Source organism: Pecten maximus, chromosome 9 (assembly GCF_902652985.1).
Source record: "Pecten maximus chromosome 9, xPecMax1.1, whole genome shotgun sequence".
In the NCBI taxonomy this organism is placed as follows: domain Eukaryota; kingdom Metazoa; phylum Mollusca; class Bivalvia; order Pectinida; family Pectinidae; genus Pecten; species Pecten maximus.
In genome coordinates, this window is record NC_047023.1 from 12,493,412 (window position 1) to 12,515,297 (window position 21,886).

The 21,886-nt window shown below is 34.7% G+C and overlaps 1 protein-coding gene across 1 annotated transcript; it reads left to right on the forward strand.

Annotated features, from left to right (window-relative positions):
• The first annotated feature begins 1,418 nt into the window (after positions 1-1,418).
• On the forward strand, positions 1,419-14,239 carry LOC117334379 (double-stranded RNA-specific adenosine deaminase-like). The gene is made up of 13 exons (XM_033893971.1): positions 1,419-1,585; positions 1,763-1,889; positions 2,332-2,708; positions 3,588-3,729; positions 4,086-4,228; positions 7,612-7,759; positions 8,125-8,299; positions 8,617-8,710; positions 9,651-9,806; positions 10,074-10,159; positions 11,932-12,123; positions 12,538-12,802; positions 13,109-14,239. Exons 1-13 carry the CDS (start codon positions 1,461-1,463, stop codon positions 13,359-13,361), a joined length of 2,283 nt encoding a protein of 760 aa, XP_033749862.1. The 5' UTR covers positions 1,419-1,460; the 3' UTR covers positions 13,362-14,239.
• Positions 14,240-21,886: the final 7,647 nt, after the last annotated feature.

The following is a 21,886-nucleotide window of genomic DNA, read 5'->3' on the forward strand; positions in this document are numbered from 1 at the left end:
ACAACATTTTTACTTCGATGCGATTGCACAGCGCAATTCCGCGTTTGATTAAAGTCGAAAGGCGTACGGCCATTGCTCTGATAATTCAGTGGCATTCGCAACGTCATGTAGCCCAGCAATGTGTTTTACATGAAACAACAATATCTCATAAAGTTGGGCGTCTCACAGTCACAGAGAGATTAGATGACCGTCTTAGGAGCGGATGCCAGCACATTATGTCGCTACGTCAAGATATAAAGGATATCTAACAGTGTCTTCAGTAATATCAAATATATTTCACGAGGGGGGCTAATATTTTGATATTTTTCACGAGTGCGTATTTATTATAGAATGAATAATTTTTGATATTTCACTGGTTAGAAATGTAATAAAGAGGCATATGCCACTCGCATCTCCGTAACCAATTTGAGAAGGCGACGGAGACGGCCAGTCAAATAGTCGGCACACATGGTCGGCCAGTGTATACAAGAACGGTTTGAAATCGGTTCCGGGAGTTTCATTTAAAGCCACGACGTCTCTATGTTTGTCCACCATTTACGTAGTGGCTGCTTGTACATGCACCTAATCGGTTTTGTTTGGCCAATTGGAGACACGTGTTGTTCACTAACGAGTCTCACTGTATAAAACGTGTCTATCGACGTCGTGGTGAGCGATGTCCTGACGCTTGCATAACGGAAAAAGACAGATTCGGTGGAGGGTCCATTACGGTATGGGCAAGGATATCTCAAGGGGTTAAAACACAGCCAGTATTTTTCGATGGTAATGTTATAGCAAGATATCGGGATCAGGTCTTGACCACACGTCTTCCTCTTTTCCATCAACGTATCATTACGTTGCAACATGACAACGCCAGGCCACATATTACTAGCGTTTTTCGTGACTTACTGGCTCGAAACAGCGTTTTAATTTTTGATAGGGAGCCATACAATACAGATATGTCAATCGAGCATTTGAGGGACGAGCTACACAGGAGGGTTAGGAAGCGCTTCATCGTCCCATTTAACGGCGCTCAACTCACACAGGCCCTTATTGAGCAGTGGAATAATATCCCGCAAAGGGTAATAAGCACCTTGATGTGGTTAATGTTATGGAAAGTAAAAGCCAGAGTGGGCGCGCTACTGATCAAGATCAGAAAACGGCGTAGGGTACTGTTTTAAAGGTACTATCTCAAACACCGTTTGCGATAGGACAACAAAAGTCATAATCCGCTAGGTATGTATATTGCTCCTATACCAATAAAAATATACTTTTATATATCTGTCGCACTTGAAATTCTAAATGGGTCCATTTTATGTTATGATATTTTCAATAGTCTTGTACGTCGTTTAGTTCGTACAGTATCCCCCCTCCCGTTATGTCGGTTTTGATTTTAAACTACGATGTGACTTAAGCGTCCGTATGCTCTGTTGTAGGCACGGATCATCGAAGAAAGTGTAAAGTGAACGTTCCTAACAGTGGTCATGGCAGAGAGGTGGCGCGAAAGTTTGGAAAATATGAACAAAAATTGTATCAGTAGACTTCAGGAATATGCCGCCAAAAGAGGATTAGAGGTCGAATATAAGGACACAATTTCAAGCCATGGAGGGTAAATGTATACACCCAGCGATTATCAGGCTTTATTAGTCGCTAAGAGAGAAAATATTCGATTCTTTATAAATGACACCCAATATACTTTAAACAATAACTGAATGATTGTTTGAACAACTGAGAGTAAATATACTTTTGAAAATAACTATATGAGAGGCAATTTATGGTATTTCAGGTTTAGGTGCGACGTAAGTTTCAAGAAGTTTATTGCAAGCGGGACAGGGAGAAAGGTAAAGGAAGCGAAAGAGGCGGCAGCGGACCAGGCTCTTCGGTTCCTTTATAAAGACAGCGGGAGAAGACAGGTGGAATATTCATTCAAATAATCAACGTTATAAGTATCTTATCTCTAATTTAGACATCGGACGCATATATTCTAAATGTAACACTAATGACATATTTGTGGATATTTTATTGATATATATGGATTGATAACTTAATAGTTCAGTATGAGTAAATTACCAGCAACAACATCAACAACAACAACAACAACAACAACAACAACAACAACAACAACAACAGCACATATAAATTGATCAGACGTTTGAAATGTTTGATAACCTATGATTTATCATAAACACACTTTTCTAATTCTATGATATTTCAATAAAAGCTTCTCACATCATTAACTTCGATATATGTTTTTACTTTGGTCCTATATGTTCAATATTTGCTGTAGTAAATGGATTTGATGTGAGGATCTAATTTGTGGATTTGATGATCTTTATAAATAAAATAATCTTGCAGCATCCGCTGAATCCGTTACCGATTTCCAGAAGAGATGATGATTTATACACCAGACAACATAGGAGGTCTAGTGATACTGAAGAAAATGAGACTGATTCGAAGGAGTATGAAACTGATTCGGAGGAGTATGAAACTGATTCGGAGGAGCATGAAACTGATTCGGAAGAGTATGAAACTGAACCGAAAAATTCAACTTATGCCGTCGCTAAATATTCCTCATTCGCTCCAATGACCCGTCGCCCCGTCACCCCAGCCTGGGACGATCAACAACCTGTGATGAAAAACCCCGTCGGTGCATTGATGGAATATGCACAAGCTCGTAGAAAAGTTGCAAGATTTGAGGAGGAAGCCAAATTGGGCCCTCCACACTGTCCGACGTACGTATAGCATTTCACACAAAAAAGTTTTGTCTATCTTATGTATTTATAGTTTACTTAGCTAGCACCGTTGATGATTAGATCATCTAATTAAATCCATTATTTAACTATGATATAAGATAAACATATTCATTATCTACTTTAGGATAAAATAGAAATCATTTATAAAGAAAAAGATATGTTCATTCGATAAAAAAATATTCGAAATGGGATTTCCATGTGTAAGAAGAAATGATAATATCTGTTACTGTATGGTTTTTGATATTCGCGAGAGTTTTAATTTCGCTAAATTCCTAAGTGCATCAACGATTTTTGGCTTTTGGATAAGGAATGGCATTGTAATTACATGGGACTAATATAATCTTACATGGTCCTGGTTCGTGGACACGGATATCTTAAACCCTACGCACGAGTTCAGTTGGCAAGCACGAGTTGTTTCGAGTGCTAGCAGGTAAACTCTTACGCAAGGGTTGTGATATCTCTGTCGACGTTAATTGCCCACGCTTAATTGTTTTTCTCACATTCTTAAAAACGTAACAAATTGCATGGTGCTTTTAAGTTGCGAAACCTTTTTATTGCACCATCAATGTGCCATGTAACTTGCGTCAAAAGTCGATAACATGGTTAGGCTACATCAAATGATAAGATGATTCTACGCTATTGTGATCAACGTCATAGCGGCGCGTGCCTAGTGTCTTCCTCTACCCCTTGTTAGATCTATCTATCCCATTCCTAGCAACCACGCGATCACCGCATGAAGTATAGTAACTTTCTACCACATCAGCTTAGTGTTTCAATGTTTTAGAGATCGCAATGTGTTGGATTCAATGTTATATTACGGTGTCAATGCTGTGATACATATGATCTATTCTGCCTCAGATACACAATGCGGGCTTATATAGGGGACAGCATGTTAGCTGAAGGGACTGATGGCAGCAAAGACGGTGCGAAAAGGAAAGCCGCGGAGGCATCTCTTGATATGTTAGAGGGTCAACCATCACGTAAATGTTTGAGGATATCGGTAAGAATACAAATATGTTGCATTACCGATATTTTAACGATTGGTTGTGTGTAAATATTAGATATGCTAAAACAAACTGCATGCAGAACATTACTGTCTGCAGTACTCATATTTCATCTTGAATGACCGCCGTAAGCAATATGCATGTTAAATTATGATGTATAAAGCAAGCGTTTAACGTCTTGACAATGTTCAAGATATGGTACATCTTAGATGAAAATGTAATGTGAGAAGTATACCTTTGCTTAGTGATCAGTCAGTTATGTGTTGCATTGTAGCCTGTTTACGTTGTTTGTATTGACATATTCTACGATGACTAGCGTTATTTGTAACTGACCCATTACTGTGTTTAAAAGCCTCCAGAACCCATCGACAAGAACGACGGACCCTGTCCTCCTGGATTTGATCCAATCAGTGTCCTTAATGAGTATGCTCAGAAGTCGGGATTAGAGTTGAGTTTTCCTGATCCGGATGTTACTGGGCCAGATCACGAAAGAATGTATGTTGACAGACATGTAAATCACTGCGTTTGATGGCGACGTCATACAGATACATTAAAGTTTTGTACTTCCGCGATGTTGTATCAACATTTCATCCTCCATATCAACTGCCCTCGAAAAGTCCTGTTACAATTATCGCATAAAATACAGCGAAGTTAATCTCTTAGTCTTTATTGCAATTTGTTAGAATCATAACTTCTTAGAATGTTTTTGTTCATGATTTCAAATGTTCATGTTCATTTTTCAACAGTGCATATGTTTTGTTACAATGAAAATCCTCAAAATGCAACATTCTGGAAATTTTCCTCTTTGTTAGATATAAATTTAAAAAGTGCATTTCTTACATTGTTTAACTGCTAATCATTTAACCAATTACTTTTATTTGTGTCAGTAAAAAAACCCCATCTTTTTATTCATTTTTGAATATTATGGAAAATAGGACCCTTCATTCCCTCTCCCTGCAATTTCAAAGAAGTGAGGTATTTTTCAAATAATTTACAATGGTCACTTACAAATGGACTATCTTACGGATATTACAACACTTTTTCTCAAATTTTGTTGGCTAGCCATTCGATTTAAACGTTCCAAGTGTAACAGAACTTTTGGAGGACAGAGTAGTTTGATGAAACAAATAAACAATACTAACGTTAAAGGCATGAAATACACAAACGTATCCTTTTACTAACTCTGTTGGGGTATAAAAACTTGTTTGAATTATGAACACAAAAAATTGTTTTACATGATAACCCTTAATATCAAGAACTGTTAAATACCTTATACTATCTAAGTGTTCTCTAACAATATATCTTTTATATCATACTTAAACATGTTACTTAGAATGGTCGTTTTATGAATTAGTGAAGTCAAGATGACCTGTTAACTGTATACGTAGTGTAATAATGTGTATTTCTTTGATTTAATTAGGGCTTTTCACTTTGTGGTGAAAAGACCTATTGTTTTTGTTCTGTTTCTTCTTCATGTTATTATTCTTCCTAATCTTCTGCATTTCATTTTGTCGAAACTGTAACGCCAAACTGGTTGAAGTTATTCAGATTTCTTTTACAGCCTTTATTATAGAATGATTTGAAGGGTTGCAGGAAATAAGAATTAAGTAGGTCGGAAAATCCAAAATGGCCGTCATGACGTCAAAGCTTATTTTGCCTAAATGGCCACAACTCAAAAACGGTATAAGGTCAAAAATAGTTAAAGGTATATTCATGTAGGATTCACCTGGGCCTAACTTTTACATTATTACGGCTTTGAGGTTAGAGGTCAAATAAAAAAGCTCGCTGGAGGTCAAAGTTATGCTATTTTTAAACATTTTTCATTGTAATTTTTTTAATTTTTTTTTTATACAAATCAATGGTGTATGCCAATCCGATCATTTTCATACCTTCTGTGTTTCCATATCTCTTCTGGTTAAGGCAGTACGCCATCTTGAATGTTTGAGTGATTGCGCAATCATTGCTAAATCTTTAGAGGACAACTCCTCATGAACCAAGAGGCCCAGAGAACTGATATTTGGTCTATAGCAAGCTTGCGTAAAGGACTACAAAGTATGTTAACAGAAATGACCTTGATTTTCATTCAAGGTCACAGGGTTCAAATGAGTTATTTTTCAACTTGTTTTATTCAACAAACTTTTTTTCAAGCTTCAACAGTGTGATTGAGCCAAAACTTGCCAGAATTAATTCAAAGATATTTCTAATCAAGAGTTATTATTTTTCGGATCGGTCCGAAATCCAACATGAATGCCGCAGCCGCCATCTTAAAAAACACGTTTTAAACTTTTTCTCGAGTTCTATCAGTTTGATTGAGCTGAACTTTGGCTGAAATGATTCTCAGATATTCCTGACTAAATTATGTTATTTTTTGGATCGGTCCGGAATCCAAGATGGCCAACATAGCCGAGGTCAAAAATTGCTATTTTTAGATTTTTTAAATTTTTATTTATTTTCAAAAAATATTTAAAATATGAATGCATTATGTCTTTCTGATCATTTTGGTACCTTTGGTTTTTCAATAGCACTTCCGGTTACCGAATAAGCAAATTTTGAAAATTTCCTTTGATCTTTTCTGTTTCCCGCCAAAAATATTTAAGTCGAATTACGTCTGATCATTTTGGTACCTTTGGTTTTTCAATAGCACTTCCGGTTACCGAATAAGCAAATTTAGAAAATTTCCTTTGATCTTTTCTGGTTCCCGCCAAAAATATTTAAGTCGAATTACGTCAATCAGGATGACTTAAATTTTAACCATTGTGACAGACAAGTTTCCCAAGCTGCCCTTAAACTCTTAATACAAGTTTCCTCATCATTGAAAAAACAAAATGGCCGCTATTACCTCATTTCCGGTTTTTATTTTAATAACTCGTTAACGGTTTAATGTATGTTATGCAGAATAACATATAGAAAAGTTTTATTGGGAAACATTTTTCTGTAAAACTATGGAGGGTCAAACGTGCAAAAGGGCAAACGTTGACCTTCATCTAAGGTCACAGGGGTCAAATATGTCTAAACCTTTAAATGACATCTCACTAACCACGGGCCTAGACACCTGATAATTGGACTGTAACATGCTGGGATATAGGGCTACAAAGTTTGTTGGGATAAATGACCTTGACCTTAATCCAAGTTCACAGGGGTCAAATATTCCAAAAACTTTCAAATAACACCTTCACAAAAACCAAGAGGCCTAGATACTCTATTATGAGTCTGTAGCATGCTAAGAAGAAGGGCTGCGAAGTATGTTACAATTTATCACTGTCTTTCAAGATTAAGGAAGTCGTGAAAGCCCGTCAAATTGTTTATGACAATTTCTAGTTATGTAAGTTTTTGTTAGTTTTATTTTTTATTTTTGTTTGTGTGTTTGTGTCATTGTTTTATAAGAATCAACCATCATTTTGTCGAAAAGAAGGACTGAATTTCTGATTCTTAATTAAAAACAATATTTCTTAAATGAAGATGCTTTAATGTTGGGTACATAACATGCCAATTCATATTTCAAAGAATGCAACTACATGTATATGACAAATTTACACACACATCAAACACATTATACGAGAGCTGACTGATAAGTTCTGAGTCTCATATTGAAGGATTTGAATTTTACAGGGCATATTTTATTATTTCCAACATACTCCCCTTCAGTTTTATTGTATGCTACCTCGTCGATATAAACTAACCAAATGAGACCAGTCCTTGGATACACGGCCCTATGTAGTCCAAAGCAATATTTAATTATTCAGTATCCAGACACTCAAATTAATTTTGATTGAATCAGGAATAGTTTTAAAATGATATAAGCACTCCGTGAAACTTCAAATACGTTAGCATTAATATCCATCTGAATGCGATTGTTAATCAGCAATTTCTGTCTGTAGATTTACATATCAAGCGAAGATTGGAAATAAGAAATATGCCAGAGCGTCAGAGAGCACAAAGAAAGAGGCAAAGCGAGAGGCATGCAGGAACGCATTGAGGTCATTGAAACGGAAGAAGCTATACAATTTCCAGCCTGGGTTATCTACGGTAAATAGTGTGGGCTGGTTCCCTGTTAGTCCTAACTCAACGACATCTTTCTTTAAACGCATAAACTAAATAAATGCAAGTGAATTTGTGTAAACATTTGAAATAAGCGTATTACAGGAAAACATTTTTCCGAAATAGAAGGAAAAATACTGTTTATTTTTGTGCATGTGTGTAAATTAATTCGAATATGTCGTTTTCATTTTTGCTGATAAATCATTGTCTCGATCGATTAAAAAAAATCGTTTATGAGCTGAACTTCATGCATGAACATCAAAAATATTTTGAACCTTGGAAAAAGAGTTAATGGTTCTTAGATATCTTGCAATTGTATGATTTCATTAGTTGCGTAATGGTTATGATTACAGTTCAGAATGAGTGAACCATTAACCTTCCATGACAAAATCGCTAAACTCTGTCATGAAAAGTTTGACACAGTGGTAGCAGACATACCTGATAACCTTGCTGGTCGTAAGGTTATAGCTGGAGTCGTCATGGAATCAAAAAGTAACAAGACGTTTGAAATTATCAGTTTGGCATCTGGTATGTTTTCCTATCCCTATACTTTATATATGTTTCAGTACCTTAAATTTCATTTTGAAAAGTGTTTAAATTGTTAAATTTAAAAAGCATCATCTCCTCTCTTCGCCCATTAGTTACCAATGTTTTTTTTTCATAATAACGTAATGAACATATATGTACAAAATTTAAGATTGTTTTGTATTAATTTGCAAGCCTTGTTTGTCAACTTTAGAATATGATCCACCGGAATGATAACGTCTGTATCATTCGTACATCAGCGAAGATGGCATAATTCCTGTTTTATATAATTCTTTTCAATGTTAAATATTTTCATTCAGGGAATCGCTTCATCAGGGGAGACGCACTGACAACAGACGGACAAGTGCTGGTTGACTCGCACGCAGAGATCCTTGCTTCTCGGGGAATGAAGAGGTTGGTTTCAGACGCAGATATAACAAGTTTCAGAAAACAACTTCAGTCTACAAGCATGTAGAGCCTTGAAATATATCATTTCATACATAAATTGAAAGAGAAGTAAGATAACAACTTTCATGAAATATATATTGCAGTAACTTAGCTTGTTGTATACCTGTTCTAGCCCATTCAGGTCCACTAGATCCCGCTCAGGTCCGCCCAGTTTGGCACACAGGCGCTTGCATAAAAATATGAATTCCAAAAAAAAAAACACCAAAAGATTAAAAAAAAAAAGAAGATAGTACGAGTGTAACGGTACCCCACCACACTGAAACGGCGCATACGAATACTACCGAAGGAGGAATTAGGCGATGTTTCCATGGGTTATTGTGTTTTGGATGTAACAATTTGTATTGAGGGACATGGTAGGTTAAAGATGAATGTTTCTATATATGATAGTATATAGTATTCTTCGTGTCAGTGTGAATAAATGTGCTTTTTAGTCGATTAAAGTGTGGTTGAGTGCCGTTTCGCTCGTGGAGGAGTTGCTAGCCTTGTACTTTCCACAATACACATACCACTGCCATATCAAAAACATTTAAAATTCACATTTTCTATGCAAGCGCCTGTGGTTATCTGAAACCCATTCAGGTTATTTCAGGTCAAATCATGTCTTAGGGAGGACACTGCTTTCAGCACTATCACAAAAACATTGAAACCCCTGAATAACATATCATGCTTAGTAGCCACACATCGTAATGACATGGCAGATCAGCAACCGATGGGATCGAGAAAAATGTCCATTAAACACCATAACGTATCAACCCAAAAACTTGACTTTCTTACCTAACATAATACATACTAACCCGACGTAGTGACATATTAACTCAACATATATATTTATATGTATCATTATTTTTTTCGTTATTATATTTATCAAAACAATCTTTATATACAGATTATTTTATCACCATATAAAAAAGCTTTGCATGGGGCAAAAGTCGAATGTCCTTCAAAGACGTGGACAGGGAAAGGCTGAGCTACAATCTGGCATCGAGTTTCACCTGTACATATCTACCGCACCTTGTGGAGACGGGGCAACATTCACGCCGAGGTAACAACTGACATTAATAGCTATCATGCAATGGAATTAGCTTTTTTCATAAAGTAATTTATCAGGCGCTTGTGTATTTTGTGGAATGTATGAGATAAAAATTGTCAAATTGTTGCATGAGAAATACTATTTGACTTTATTACTATTATTTAATCTAAGAAAAGATCATATGTTTGAGTTTGGCAATATTTTTTCACCTCTTCCTACGCATCCAATCTCTGTTGCCTTCAGAAAGATTGACTGTTTAATATGCCAATTCTACTTCAGTGCTGGTCTGTCAGTAGAAGAAAACGGTCATAACCCAACATTCGATAACGACAAACAGGGACTACTACGGACAAAAATCGAACAAGGTAACAACAGAATTGTATTCATCCTTTGCATATATAGTATACGTTGGAACATTTGCGGAATACATATACATCAATTTGATAGCAACATATGATAGATTGTTTTTAAAGAACACACAACTGTGTCTGATGATAAAGTATAAATGTATTCCAAGAAGTACTAGATTGTTAGAGAAGTTAGATATATACACTAGTGAGAAGTTATGATAGGAAAGACAATTTTTGGAATAAGCTGACGATATTTCAATAGTACATTACGTGCCCTACATATGTTGAATGATGACGGAAAGATAAGAATATTGGCAGAATTTAACATGTGATTTTTTTTTTATTTCAATACAAAACACCCATACATTTAATGGAACAGGTGTTTTATATGGTATTTGTTTTAGTAGAGTCATTTAATCTTTTGATTTTATCTTAGACACAAACTTCAGCGAAGAAGTTGTCCCGGTCAAAGTTCAACTTATCAACCAATCAAATGTTATATAATTATAGACGTATATACACATCACTGAGACTAGTGGATTAGCATAGCTTCAATGGAAGTACCGTATTGATAAGCGAGGTTGTGGTATACTAATTAAAGAGGCTTACCCGCAGACGGACCGGTAAACGGCACATCTCCGATCACTAAATAAACTTCAGTACACGTTTCTATGTGACAATATTAGAGGCTTTCCGACTTTATTTCTTGAAAACAATTACAGAATATGTATTTAAAAGACGTTTTAAAACTCAACCTGAGAGGGAAATGTATGGAATATAACGGCAAATCTTCTTTGTAAATCGCCGCTGCCTTTGAAGTTATCACTGTGCGGCACTGTGCACGTGCTTGTTTCTTTGATGTGTCAATCAAATTAGACTTATTGCGGGTTGCGATTAAATAAATAATATTAAAAATGAGGTTTTAATATCACTTTTCAGCGTTTTATAAGGAAAATAAAATGAAAAACTCAACAATTCCAACAATCTGTCATGTGTAAAAAATCTTTTTCTATTAGCCAACTTTTCTGATCTCTCTGCGGGCAAGCCTCTTTAACATTCAACCACATGATATTGGTCACCATCAACATTCAACATATGTCATAATTCATATTCAATCAATGACTATGTTTTAGACAAGGATTGATGAGGATACTTGTTTATATATTTATATGCATGCAAATTTTCCACAATTTTTGAAGTTTAAAAGAGGCATGGCTGACTTCTTAACAAGAGTAGTAAAGTAGTGCAAGGATTATAAATAAAAGCAACAACAATTGGCAAATGCTGTGACGTTACACCGTTTATGTTGTAGAAATGTTACGATATTTCGGATAATTGCAGAAATACACCAATTATTTTTACTGTAATAGTTCTTTAACAGGAGCAGTATTTTGCCTTGAGCAAGCACTAATATAGCATATGTCACTATGTGAACTATATTACGACGTGTTTCTAGAATAAAGACAGCGCAGTTCAATTCCGATAGCATAAAAGAAAATGGAAACTAATTCCTCTGGTATTGTTTTAAGAATAAGGGGCCGCGGTGGTCGAGTTGTTAAGGTGTCCCGACACTTTATCACTAGCTTTCCACCTCTGGGTTGCGGGTTCGAACCTACGTGGGACAGTTGCCAGGTACTGACCGTAGGTAGGTGGTTTTTCCCCGGGTACTCCGACTTTTCCCACTTAAAAAAACTGACACGTCTTTAAGTGACCCTAGCTGTCAATAGGACGTTAAACGAAATAAACCAAGCTAAACCAAATTTTAAGAATAATCCCTTGTTGCGTAGGCGAAGGACAGATTCCATTCAAAAAGAAGCAAGTGAGTCACCAGTACCAGAGTATGGATGCAGTAAGATGTGGGGAACGATTGCGTGTCATGTCTTGTAGTGACAAGCTCTGCAAGTGGAACTTTTTAGGAGTGCAAGGAGCGCTTCTGGCCAATATGATGGAACCTGTGTACTTAAGCTCCATAACCTTAGGTAGAGACGAAAACATGTATCCTTCATGTTAATTCTTTTCACCAAACAATAGTATGTATGCCTACGTAAAGGTTGAATTTGTTTTGGTATACATTTTAAAGTTTCACATACAACAAATCGCTCTTGGTATGTTAACATACCCTACAGCTTATATAACTTATGCTAGAGATTTTTGTTTCCGATTTCGACAAGTGACTTGCATTTTCTTATTCTTTGTTAAATTTGTTTTGTTATTTCCATTTAATTTTCATACACAGCAAATCTCTTGAGGTATGCCAACGTACTCCACAACTTATATAACGTATTATGCAGATACTTCATTCATACGATTTCGATAAGTAACCACATTTGCAATACACTCCATTTAATTTCTTTAGAAGCAGGCATTACCGTTTAGGTTATTTAATTTTAAAGGAACTCTCTACAACCACGGACACATGGCAAGAGCTATGTGTTGCAGGCTGGAAAAGAACGGTCCAATTGAATCTTTACCGCACGGTTATAAGGTAAACCATCCCTTACTTGGTGCTGTATCTCGGAAGGATGACCCCAAGCGAAGTGTCGGGAAATCGACTGCACATAGCATTAACTGGAATAGTGCGGACGATTGCCCTGAAATGACTGATGGAACAACAGGTCTACTACACAACAATGGATTTATAAGAACAACGTTAACTAAGTAAGCCATATTTCAATATGGTAACGATACCCATTTCTGTAATTTTGAATATCAACTGATATCTAATAAAACGAATAAAATAAAGTTTAGCATCGTCACGCGCATGTTTCGAATGCTAAATGTGAAACATGTCGGACTTTTAGATATGAGATAGGAGATATGACATTACAACTTCCAATTATTCAAATAAAGAAAGAGTTGGTAGCTCCGTTTCGATTGACTATACAGGCAAAATGTTCTACTGTGATAACAGTAGGTGAGACAGAAGACGTATGTGATATTTTATTGTTGATTTAAAAATTTCAGGACCAAATCAAGACTGTGTAAACAAGAGCTGTTGCGGTCCTATAAGGAAATCTGTACGGATATAGGCATACGGACCCTTGTCAAGAATGACTACCTTAAGACTAAAAAAACATCTACGCAATACCAGCGCTGCAAGAAATCCCTGTATGCAGCCTTACACAGCCAGGGGTATGGGACATGGTTAGGACTTCCGAGAGAATGTCAGGAATTTTCAACGTCTCCCCAACCACTTTCCGTCGTATGCGGCATCTAGTTGATCGGTCTAAATTAAAATACAATGATTGATTATTCGCATTGGTAAAAGGCATTGTGGCTGTGTCAGTTAGTGGCCGTCGTTAAAACGGCGTCAATTGTTGAAGGTCGTTGGTTATAACGGCGCTACAGAACAGCATTATTCATTCATTACTTGGACATAGATTGTACTCGCATACTCGTAATATAATACACCATTTTGTTATCTATTGATGTCATCTAAGAAAAACAGATGCGATATTCATTAAAAACAAATTTTAATTGGAAAACCTTATTACTTCTCAGTGTTGACAGTGCATTTGAAAACTTTGAAAGAGTACTATTCTGTGGATAATATTTTCTTAACAGCATTTCTCGCGGAAAACAATCGGAGCATCCTTGTTATATCTCAAATTCATTAGTCGTTTTGATACTTTTTCATACATTTAATGGTGCAGTATCGATTGAAATATGATCCTGCATGTAATGATTTTAATGGTGTGTCCTGCACATAATAATTATAAATGTTCGTTATGGTTGTTCAAACATTATAGAAAACATTTCTGAACAATTTGTTTTAGCAGATACCAGTTTTTCGGTCTTCCAATAAGCTTTTTGTAATAAAGTCCTTATGTGTTTTGGAGTACATGTAATATATTTCGTGACTATTTCTATAGTTTGATATAAGATCGATTTGTATTTGTTAAGAACATTTGGAATTCAACTCTCGGCCCCTAACCCCATTCAAAGTATGTTAGCTTAAGTACAATCCTTTCAAAATTGATAGGAACCAAGAAGCTACAATAAATTGATAAACTATCTGTTTCAGTTCTCCCGATTTCATATAATTGTATCTCTGATATGTTACATCGGATAATGTAAAAGAATTTCCTATCTTAAAAATAAAACGTTTATGCAATAGTATAATATATTTTTAAGAAAAGCATTACGTGCTGTGAATTCTATTTAAAATGTTATCTTGCTCTCGTACGTAATATTTATTGCGTGACGTATACAGTGTATTTATATTATATAATGCCATTAATTTTATAGAATACATCATAATACTTTGATGTACGTATGATGTACACTCTTGTTTTGCTACAACTCGGATTCAAAATTACCAATTCGAGTTAATTGGGAATTAAATACGGAACAACCTATTTGATTCACATGTATGATTTTATTTATTAAATTCGATTTGAATATTTTATGTAAACGTAAACGTTCCATCATGTTTTGCTAAATATTCCGTTCAAAATGCGAGCTGGAATATGCTGTTCAATTGGCAACAAACTAGTTACACATTCTGGTAGGAACACGATATGTAATTTATAAATACGATGCATTACAAGTTCATTTTTTTCATTCCACGCGCGTCTGTCAATCATTTATGCTTTCATCAAAATCTGGATCACCCTAGCATTCTTCCAACTATCGTAGATATTTATGTAACCCTTCAAGTTCAGCCTGTTAACAAACAGAAAACAACAATAGATACCACGCTCGCATACCCCAAACCTGTTACATGTACATGTATATGCACGCAACCAGAAATATATCATAGTCCTAGAATTTACAAATACTGTCGTTTTCCACATATCTCAATTGGAAATTGCCTGTATTACAAATAGCTTGCTACTGAATTTCATTATATGATGTATGCATTCAAAATGATTACTATCTCGCAATGCTATCAAATGTTTAATGTTTTAAACTGATTGGCATTCTAAACTTTAATCAGTTTCATCATACTTTGATATTTGAAAATTACTTAATGAATTGATATAATTCTAATTGACTTCTATATATTCTGTTTTAAATGTAATATCAGACGAAATCCTATTGATCAATATTGAAATGTTGATTCCATTAATATTTGGGCGATGAGTTTATCTTCATTTTTGATCAACAATATATATATTATTTTGGCTCCTTTTAAGATTGATATATTAATAGGATATTGTAATAATTTTTCTGAAATAAAAGTTTGGCGGTTCTTACTAATAAGGTGATGTATAGCTAAATGAATTAGCATTGAACGTTGAATTTTTTACCAACCTTTTCTCAAACCTGTATAAAAATTAATCTGTTTTAATAATGTTATAGATAAAAATGACCCCCTTTTGTACCATGCATTATTATATATATATATTCTATCTATTTGTATTTCATTGTTTAACCATATTGGACTAACACTTGTCTTGTATATATTGCTTGCCAGACATTTTTCTGCTTCTAAATTCCAATGGTTGTTAAATCAGTACAGTAGCTTGTTTATTTGTTGAATAAATGAATCTTCAGAACTAGGAAGAGATATAAACAAATGGCTGAATTGAGATATTAGCAGAGTTTTTGTAACAACTGTTTTACCTATTGTTATAAGTATTATTCTATTCCAAACCGATATTAAAAGACTAGTTTTGCCAGCGTTTCTTCAAAATTTGTAGTAAACACGTTGTCACTGTATTTATGCTACCAATCAATACTACTTGGGTCGAAGAAGATGAAATAATCTTACTTTATGATAACTTCCTCTTAAAACTGACATCATAATTATATCATTACAGTTACATTTTTTTTTTTCAAATTTTCTGAAATTTTGCTGACACGGAAATCAAAGTCTCGATTTTATGGTTTTCATCGACAAAGATGAAGTTGAATTACTCAGTAAACACATTGCGAATACTAGTATCCAGCTCTCAGCTAACGCACCAAGTACTGTTAAACCCGGGAATAATGTCCAAGGCTTTATATGACCATGATCTAATTCTGGTTTCGTTCCTGAAATACCTAATTAGGAATACTGGTTGTCCTAAATGTGTTGTATATTTTATGAGTTGTAGTAAAGTACATTCTATAATAAAACGTTGCTAGTTTATGTTTAACACGCTGCAAAAACTATCTATGTGACATTGTTTTAACCATGAGTATTTCCAAGAATAAAGTAGTTTATCTCTAAAGAAGCGACTTACTTGGTCTTTCAATTTTTCTACTTCCTCCTGCGCACCACTTTCTGTTCTTCGGTTTTCTTTTCTTCGTCCATTTTGACAGAAATAATTACACCTGCAAAAATGAAAATACAGATCATTGCAAGAATATGGTATATTTCTATCTGGTTACTATTTACATACAGGGATAAGTTGATCATTTTTGAAAATGCGCTAGGTAATCCCGTCTCCTCGTCGCTAAGGCACCTTGGATCGAGTTTAAACAGTTTGCTGGGAATGTACTCGCAGCTGCATCTATCCGGAAACATTGTTACCTTATTTGATTAAAATCAAACTTGCGGTCTCATGAACAAAGATTATATTGTTAAATCTAAAAATACACTAAATGGCCCCTTCTGGGGACCCTCCATTAGGCCAAAGGCTCTGGAAGGTCAGTAACTTTCCAATACAGATTATGACCCCAATGCGGAATATGATCACAGTTGCAAAGCTACTAGTGGGTGGTATATGAGTATTGCTTGGTTATTTTGTTCTGAAGTATTTGCGACCAAAACAGACAGGACTAGATAAGGGCATTATAACCTACTTTTTTGCAGATTTTGACATTTTTTAACATTTGTTTTAAACCCGTAACTTTTGTTCAACAGAAACTTAAAAAAATATTTTTACTCAAATATTGAATTTTTATCACCTATTTGAATTTGACACCCTGTGAACTTTGACCCTGAATTTTCTATGAGCCCAGACAAAACTGATGGTTTGGATACCGTATGCAGCGGATATGAAAGTAGAATATGCTTATCATTGAGGGGCCGCAGAATTGGCAACCCCCCCCCCCCCCTTTGATATATATTTTGCATTATGAAAACGACACCTTACTGAAAAATTTGATGTGTAATAATCTTCACAACTTAAGCGTAAACTTAAATATTAAAAATGACACTCAGCTACTACTTGAGTGAAAGCATAGCGCTACTATACAATTGTATATCATGATGTATATCATAATCAAACAACAATAATATAAATATTAATTTCTGATGAACTGGACTGGATAGATATTGTTATATATGATTATTATATATTATTTAATACTGTATAATGATGAATTATAATCTGACTATTCTTGTTATATCATATGAGTGAACTCCACATAAGACAACGAGTAAGATATTATACAAATTAAAACTGTCCTAGCACGAACTACTATGGTAGACAGATATACTGATGAACTGTCATTCATCATCTGTATGGTAAATGGTCGATGTGTTTATACATAGGGACTTTATGACCTGTTTCCCATGAATCAGTGTATGATAGTTCATCAGTAAAGCTGCTTCAATCGTATGGTATGATAATAATTAATTTAATGAATAATTGATTTAATGTATTTCTTTATCACTCAAAATAACTTGGATTTCTCTCCCTTTACTCGATATAGTGGATACTACTTCGGCATAATACATGTAAATAATAATTTTTATTGTCATAATATGGAAAGGACTTACATAGGATAAGCCTGATGTCCGATACCTTTGACATATTGGAAGTAAACAAAATTTTGTTGAAATTGAAAATAGACACTGTTTTGTACAGATATGATAGCATCAAATGAATTGCACAGATGTTTTTCTTAAAGCATTTGTTGTCTTTTATCGCTGATATTTGAGTCCTGGGCCCATGTTTTTCCTGCGGGATTTGCTTATTTTTTTAGTACTACTATATCACTCATCGAAGTTTGGTAAATGGTATGCTTTACTGGTGTGTAAAAACAGGAAATGTTACCGGCACAATATAATTCATACATGTGTATAGTTTATACCATTGTGTCACTGAAACTACATTATTTTAGCAACCGCGGCTGCCGTAGTCACCAACGTCGCAACACACCCTGAATTTTATTTTCTTCGTACTGTATTTAAACGATTTGTTTGATGTAAATATAAGAATTGTACCTCATTTTGACAGCGTATACTGTAGTTTATCCACAGTTGGCAATGAACATATCTTATGGAGCGCTAACGCGCTAACCATAGGTAGCAGTGTACAGTAAAAATGTCCAATTCTGAAAATTATGGCACATGTTTTAGATATCTAAATATTGCCAATTAACCCTACATATAACCTCTAATAAAGTATATACATGTATATTTGTAATCTATACAACATTTGCAATTTTAATAAAATTCTGAAGGATAAGTAAACTTATTTTTTATATGTTATTTTAGAGCTGTGAATACCATGGTAACTTAAAAATTGCTTTAAAATTGCAAAATATTATAATATTTGACCCAAAATTTTGACATATGTTGTACATTAAGTTTTCCCGCTATCTTACTTTGACTATGAGTTTTCATTATTCGCTGTAGGCAAAACTAAATTTCCTGTGTAAACACACTTTCGGAAATTTAAAATCCGGAACCAATTTATTTATTTCAGTTTTAACAAATGTGAAGCTTGTATGTACTACTTCAGATGAATATACCAATTATAGTGTACATTTATTTTTTTCATTTTTTATGTATATCATAATACAGGAGTTATTTGCTTAACAAAAAAAATAGTCCATGGCCAGGCTGTCCTACTGTAGTGTGCTACCATAGGAAATGTTCGTTGCCAACTGCGGTCATACTACCGTACACGCAGTCAAAATGAAGTACAATCCTTAAACAATTCTCCAATCGAAGCGAAGATAGATAATTGGGTTATTTTGCTGTATTTCTGAAATATTCAGCCTAGTTTTTGACAAATTGCTCACATGTCGTTAGTTTTCCATGCACAGATTCTTCATGCATAACAGATGAAAACGCGTTGACTAGTTTTTCAAAATGGCGCTGTAAAGTTGACGTTGAGTAACGTCACAAAGAGACGACGCCATGAATTATGATACTGATTCACGCACGTTTTGACACTATGAATTTTTTGATGTTTTTCTTTTTTTATAATAGAAATGCAATAAAAAGAAATATAAACTCGTATGACAGAATACTTCGATATTTTGCACTCGTGAAAATATCGATATTTTGCCATACTTGTGAATTATATGTTATATTCATCTAGAAAATATTCATTATCCTCTATAGAGATATGTAAACACGTCAAGAAGGGTTGCCAAACTGTATTACGACACAAAAGTATAACGTAATCAACTGTCGCCCTTCGAAATAATCACACTAAATAACAGATATCGGGAATAATCGGGAATAAAGAATACCTACAATGTGTACATGTTACTCTTTAACTAATCTGATTCTACACTATTATGTGATGTGTAACAGTGGTGACAACTATCTATGTTGATTTACAGGTATTCCCCTCGTCCGTTCATACACCAATGTATAATATCAATATTATATATTGAGTCTTTTGACAGACGATATCTGCGAGTACCTGCGGTCTATTAGATAGACCATGGTGATGGTGTAATATTTGTCAGCTGGTAAGCGTGTGTGCTACATGTGTTGTTTACAACATAAATATGTGTGTATATGTATACAGATAGATCAATTTGTAGATGATCATGTACCTGTGTGACAATTTCGCCTGACCACATTTCCTCACCCACACTATAATTTATATCGAATGTCCGAAACAGTCCGAACATTAGGCAATTATTAGATCATAAGAATCCAGTGAAAAACGAAACCGAAAATGCATAATTCGTTTTCTGATAAACGCAAAGAGGGCTTTGCGGAAGTGATAGGGAAAACTATAAATAGCTACATATACAGACTATTCATTACTGTAATGAAGGTGGACAAAAATGTCGACGGAATTCAAAAGAGACAGGTATATTCACGGGTATGTATTATACCAGATCCAGGTCTTTATCGCATTATATATCTACATCGTAATGTTATTATCAACTGTAATAAATCAGATCTACAAGAAATAATCGAACTGACACGATCTTTTTTATGGCTGAAGTGTGATATGGAGTGTTAGCTAATTAGCAATTAAAAAATATACAGAAAGCGAGGCAGAGGAAATTCACTTTAAGCGAGGAGAAGGAAGTACGTTTCAGCTATTGAAAAGAATAAGACCAGTTTTATGTTATGAAGTAAACAGAAAATATCTGCCAATACGGTAAGTAACACACTAAAGCACACTTGTATGATATTCTATATGGGTAAGTATATTGCTCCTATCCAGTTATTACTTATATTAACACATTTTCCGTACTTGGCATGCTTAATTGGTCCAATTTATGTTCTGATATTTTTCAAGAATCTTTAAATCCAGCATGTAGTTCAAGTTCGTAGTTTACCCTCGTAATGTCAGTTTTGTGTTTGTTTAAGCGTCTGTAAGCTCTAGGGCACAGATCATCAAAGGACGCGTTCCTAACACTGGTCATGGCAGAGAGATGGTGGGGAAGTTTGGGAAATATGGACAACAATTGTAGCCGTAAACTTCAGGAATACGCCGCAATAAGAGGATTCGAGGTCGAATACAAGGACTCGATTTCAATCAATGGAGGGTAAATATGCATCAGTGGGTAATTAACAAGTTTTTTTTACGTTTGTTATCTAAAAGATTAAATTCTACATTAATGGCAGCCAATATACTTTAAAAAATAACTATATGATTGTTTGGGCCATTGAAAGTCAATATAATTTAAACAATAACTATATGATTGTTTGGGCCATTGAAAGTCAATATAATTTAAACAATAACTATATGATTGTTTGGGCCATTGAAAGTCAATAGACTTTGAACGATGACTAAATGTTTGTTTGGGCTATTGAAAGTCAATATACTTTTTTTTATATATATTATTGTTTGGGCCATTGAGAGTCAATATACTTTAAACAATACCTATATGATTGTTTGGGCTATTGAAAGTCAATATACTTTGAACAATAACTAAATGAGAGACACTTTTCTGGTTATTTCAGGTTTAGGTGCGACGTAAGTTTTAAGAAGTTCGTTGCAAGCGGGACAGGGAGAAGGGTAAAGGAAGCGAAAGAGGCGGCAGCGGACCAGGCTCTTAGATTTCTTTATAAAGACAGCGGGAACAGACAGGTGGAATATTCATTCAAATAGTTAACCTATGCATATGTTATCCCCATTAATTACATTGGACTAATACATTGTAAATATGAAACCAAGATGTGTGGATATTTGATTGATTCATTGATTAATAACTGAATAGACCAGTACTAGCACCAGCAAATTAAAAACAAACAAAACAAAACAAAAAACAACAAACAAACAAACAAAAACCCATAAGAAGACTGAAAGGATTAACAACCCATGATTTATCATAAAAACACCTTCTTTATTGTATGATATTCCAATACAGGTTTTTCATATCATTAACTTAACATGGTGATATTTTTCTATATATTCAATATTTTCTGTAGTAGGGTGATTTTCATTTGTGGATTCAATTTGGGGATTTGATGATCATGTAAATGACACAATCTTACACAATCAGTCCGCTGAACCCATTACAGATTTTCAATACAGATCAGAATGAAACTGATTCGGAAGAGAATGAAACTGATTCGGAAGAGCATGAAACTGATTCGGAAGAGTATGAAACTGAGTCGGAAGAGTATGAAACTGATTCGGAAGAGTATGAAGCTGATTCGGA

What these genes read in the sequence shown, in the direction of transcription:
- LOC117334379 (XM_033893971.1), top strand. Translation starts at nt 1,461, where the DNA reads ATGGCAGAGAGGTGGCGCGAAAGTTTGGAAAATATGAACAAAAATTGT. An exon ending in AAGACAGCGGGAGAAGACAG is followed by an intron (nt 1,890 to 2,331) that starts GTGGAATATTCA and finishes ATAATCTTGCAG; the next exon opens with CATCCGCTGAATCCGTTACC. An exon ending in GCTTCTCGGGGAATGAAGAG is followed by an intron (nt 8,711 to 9,650) that starts GTTGGTTTCAGA and finishes CTTTATATACAG; the next exon opens with ATTATTTTATCACCATATAA.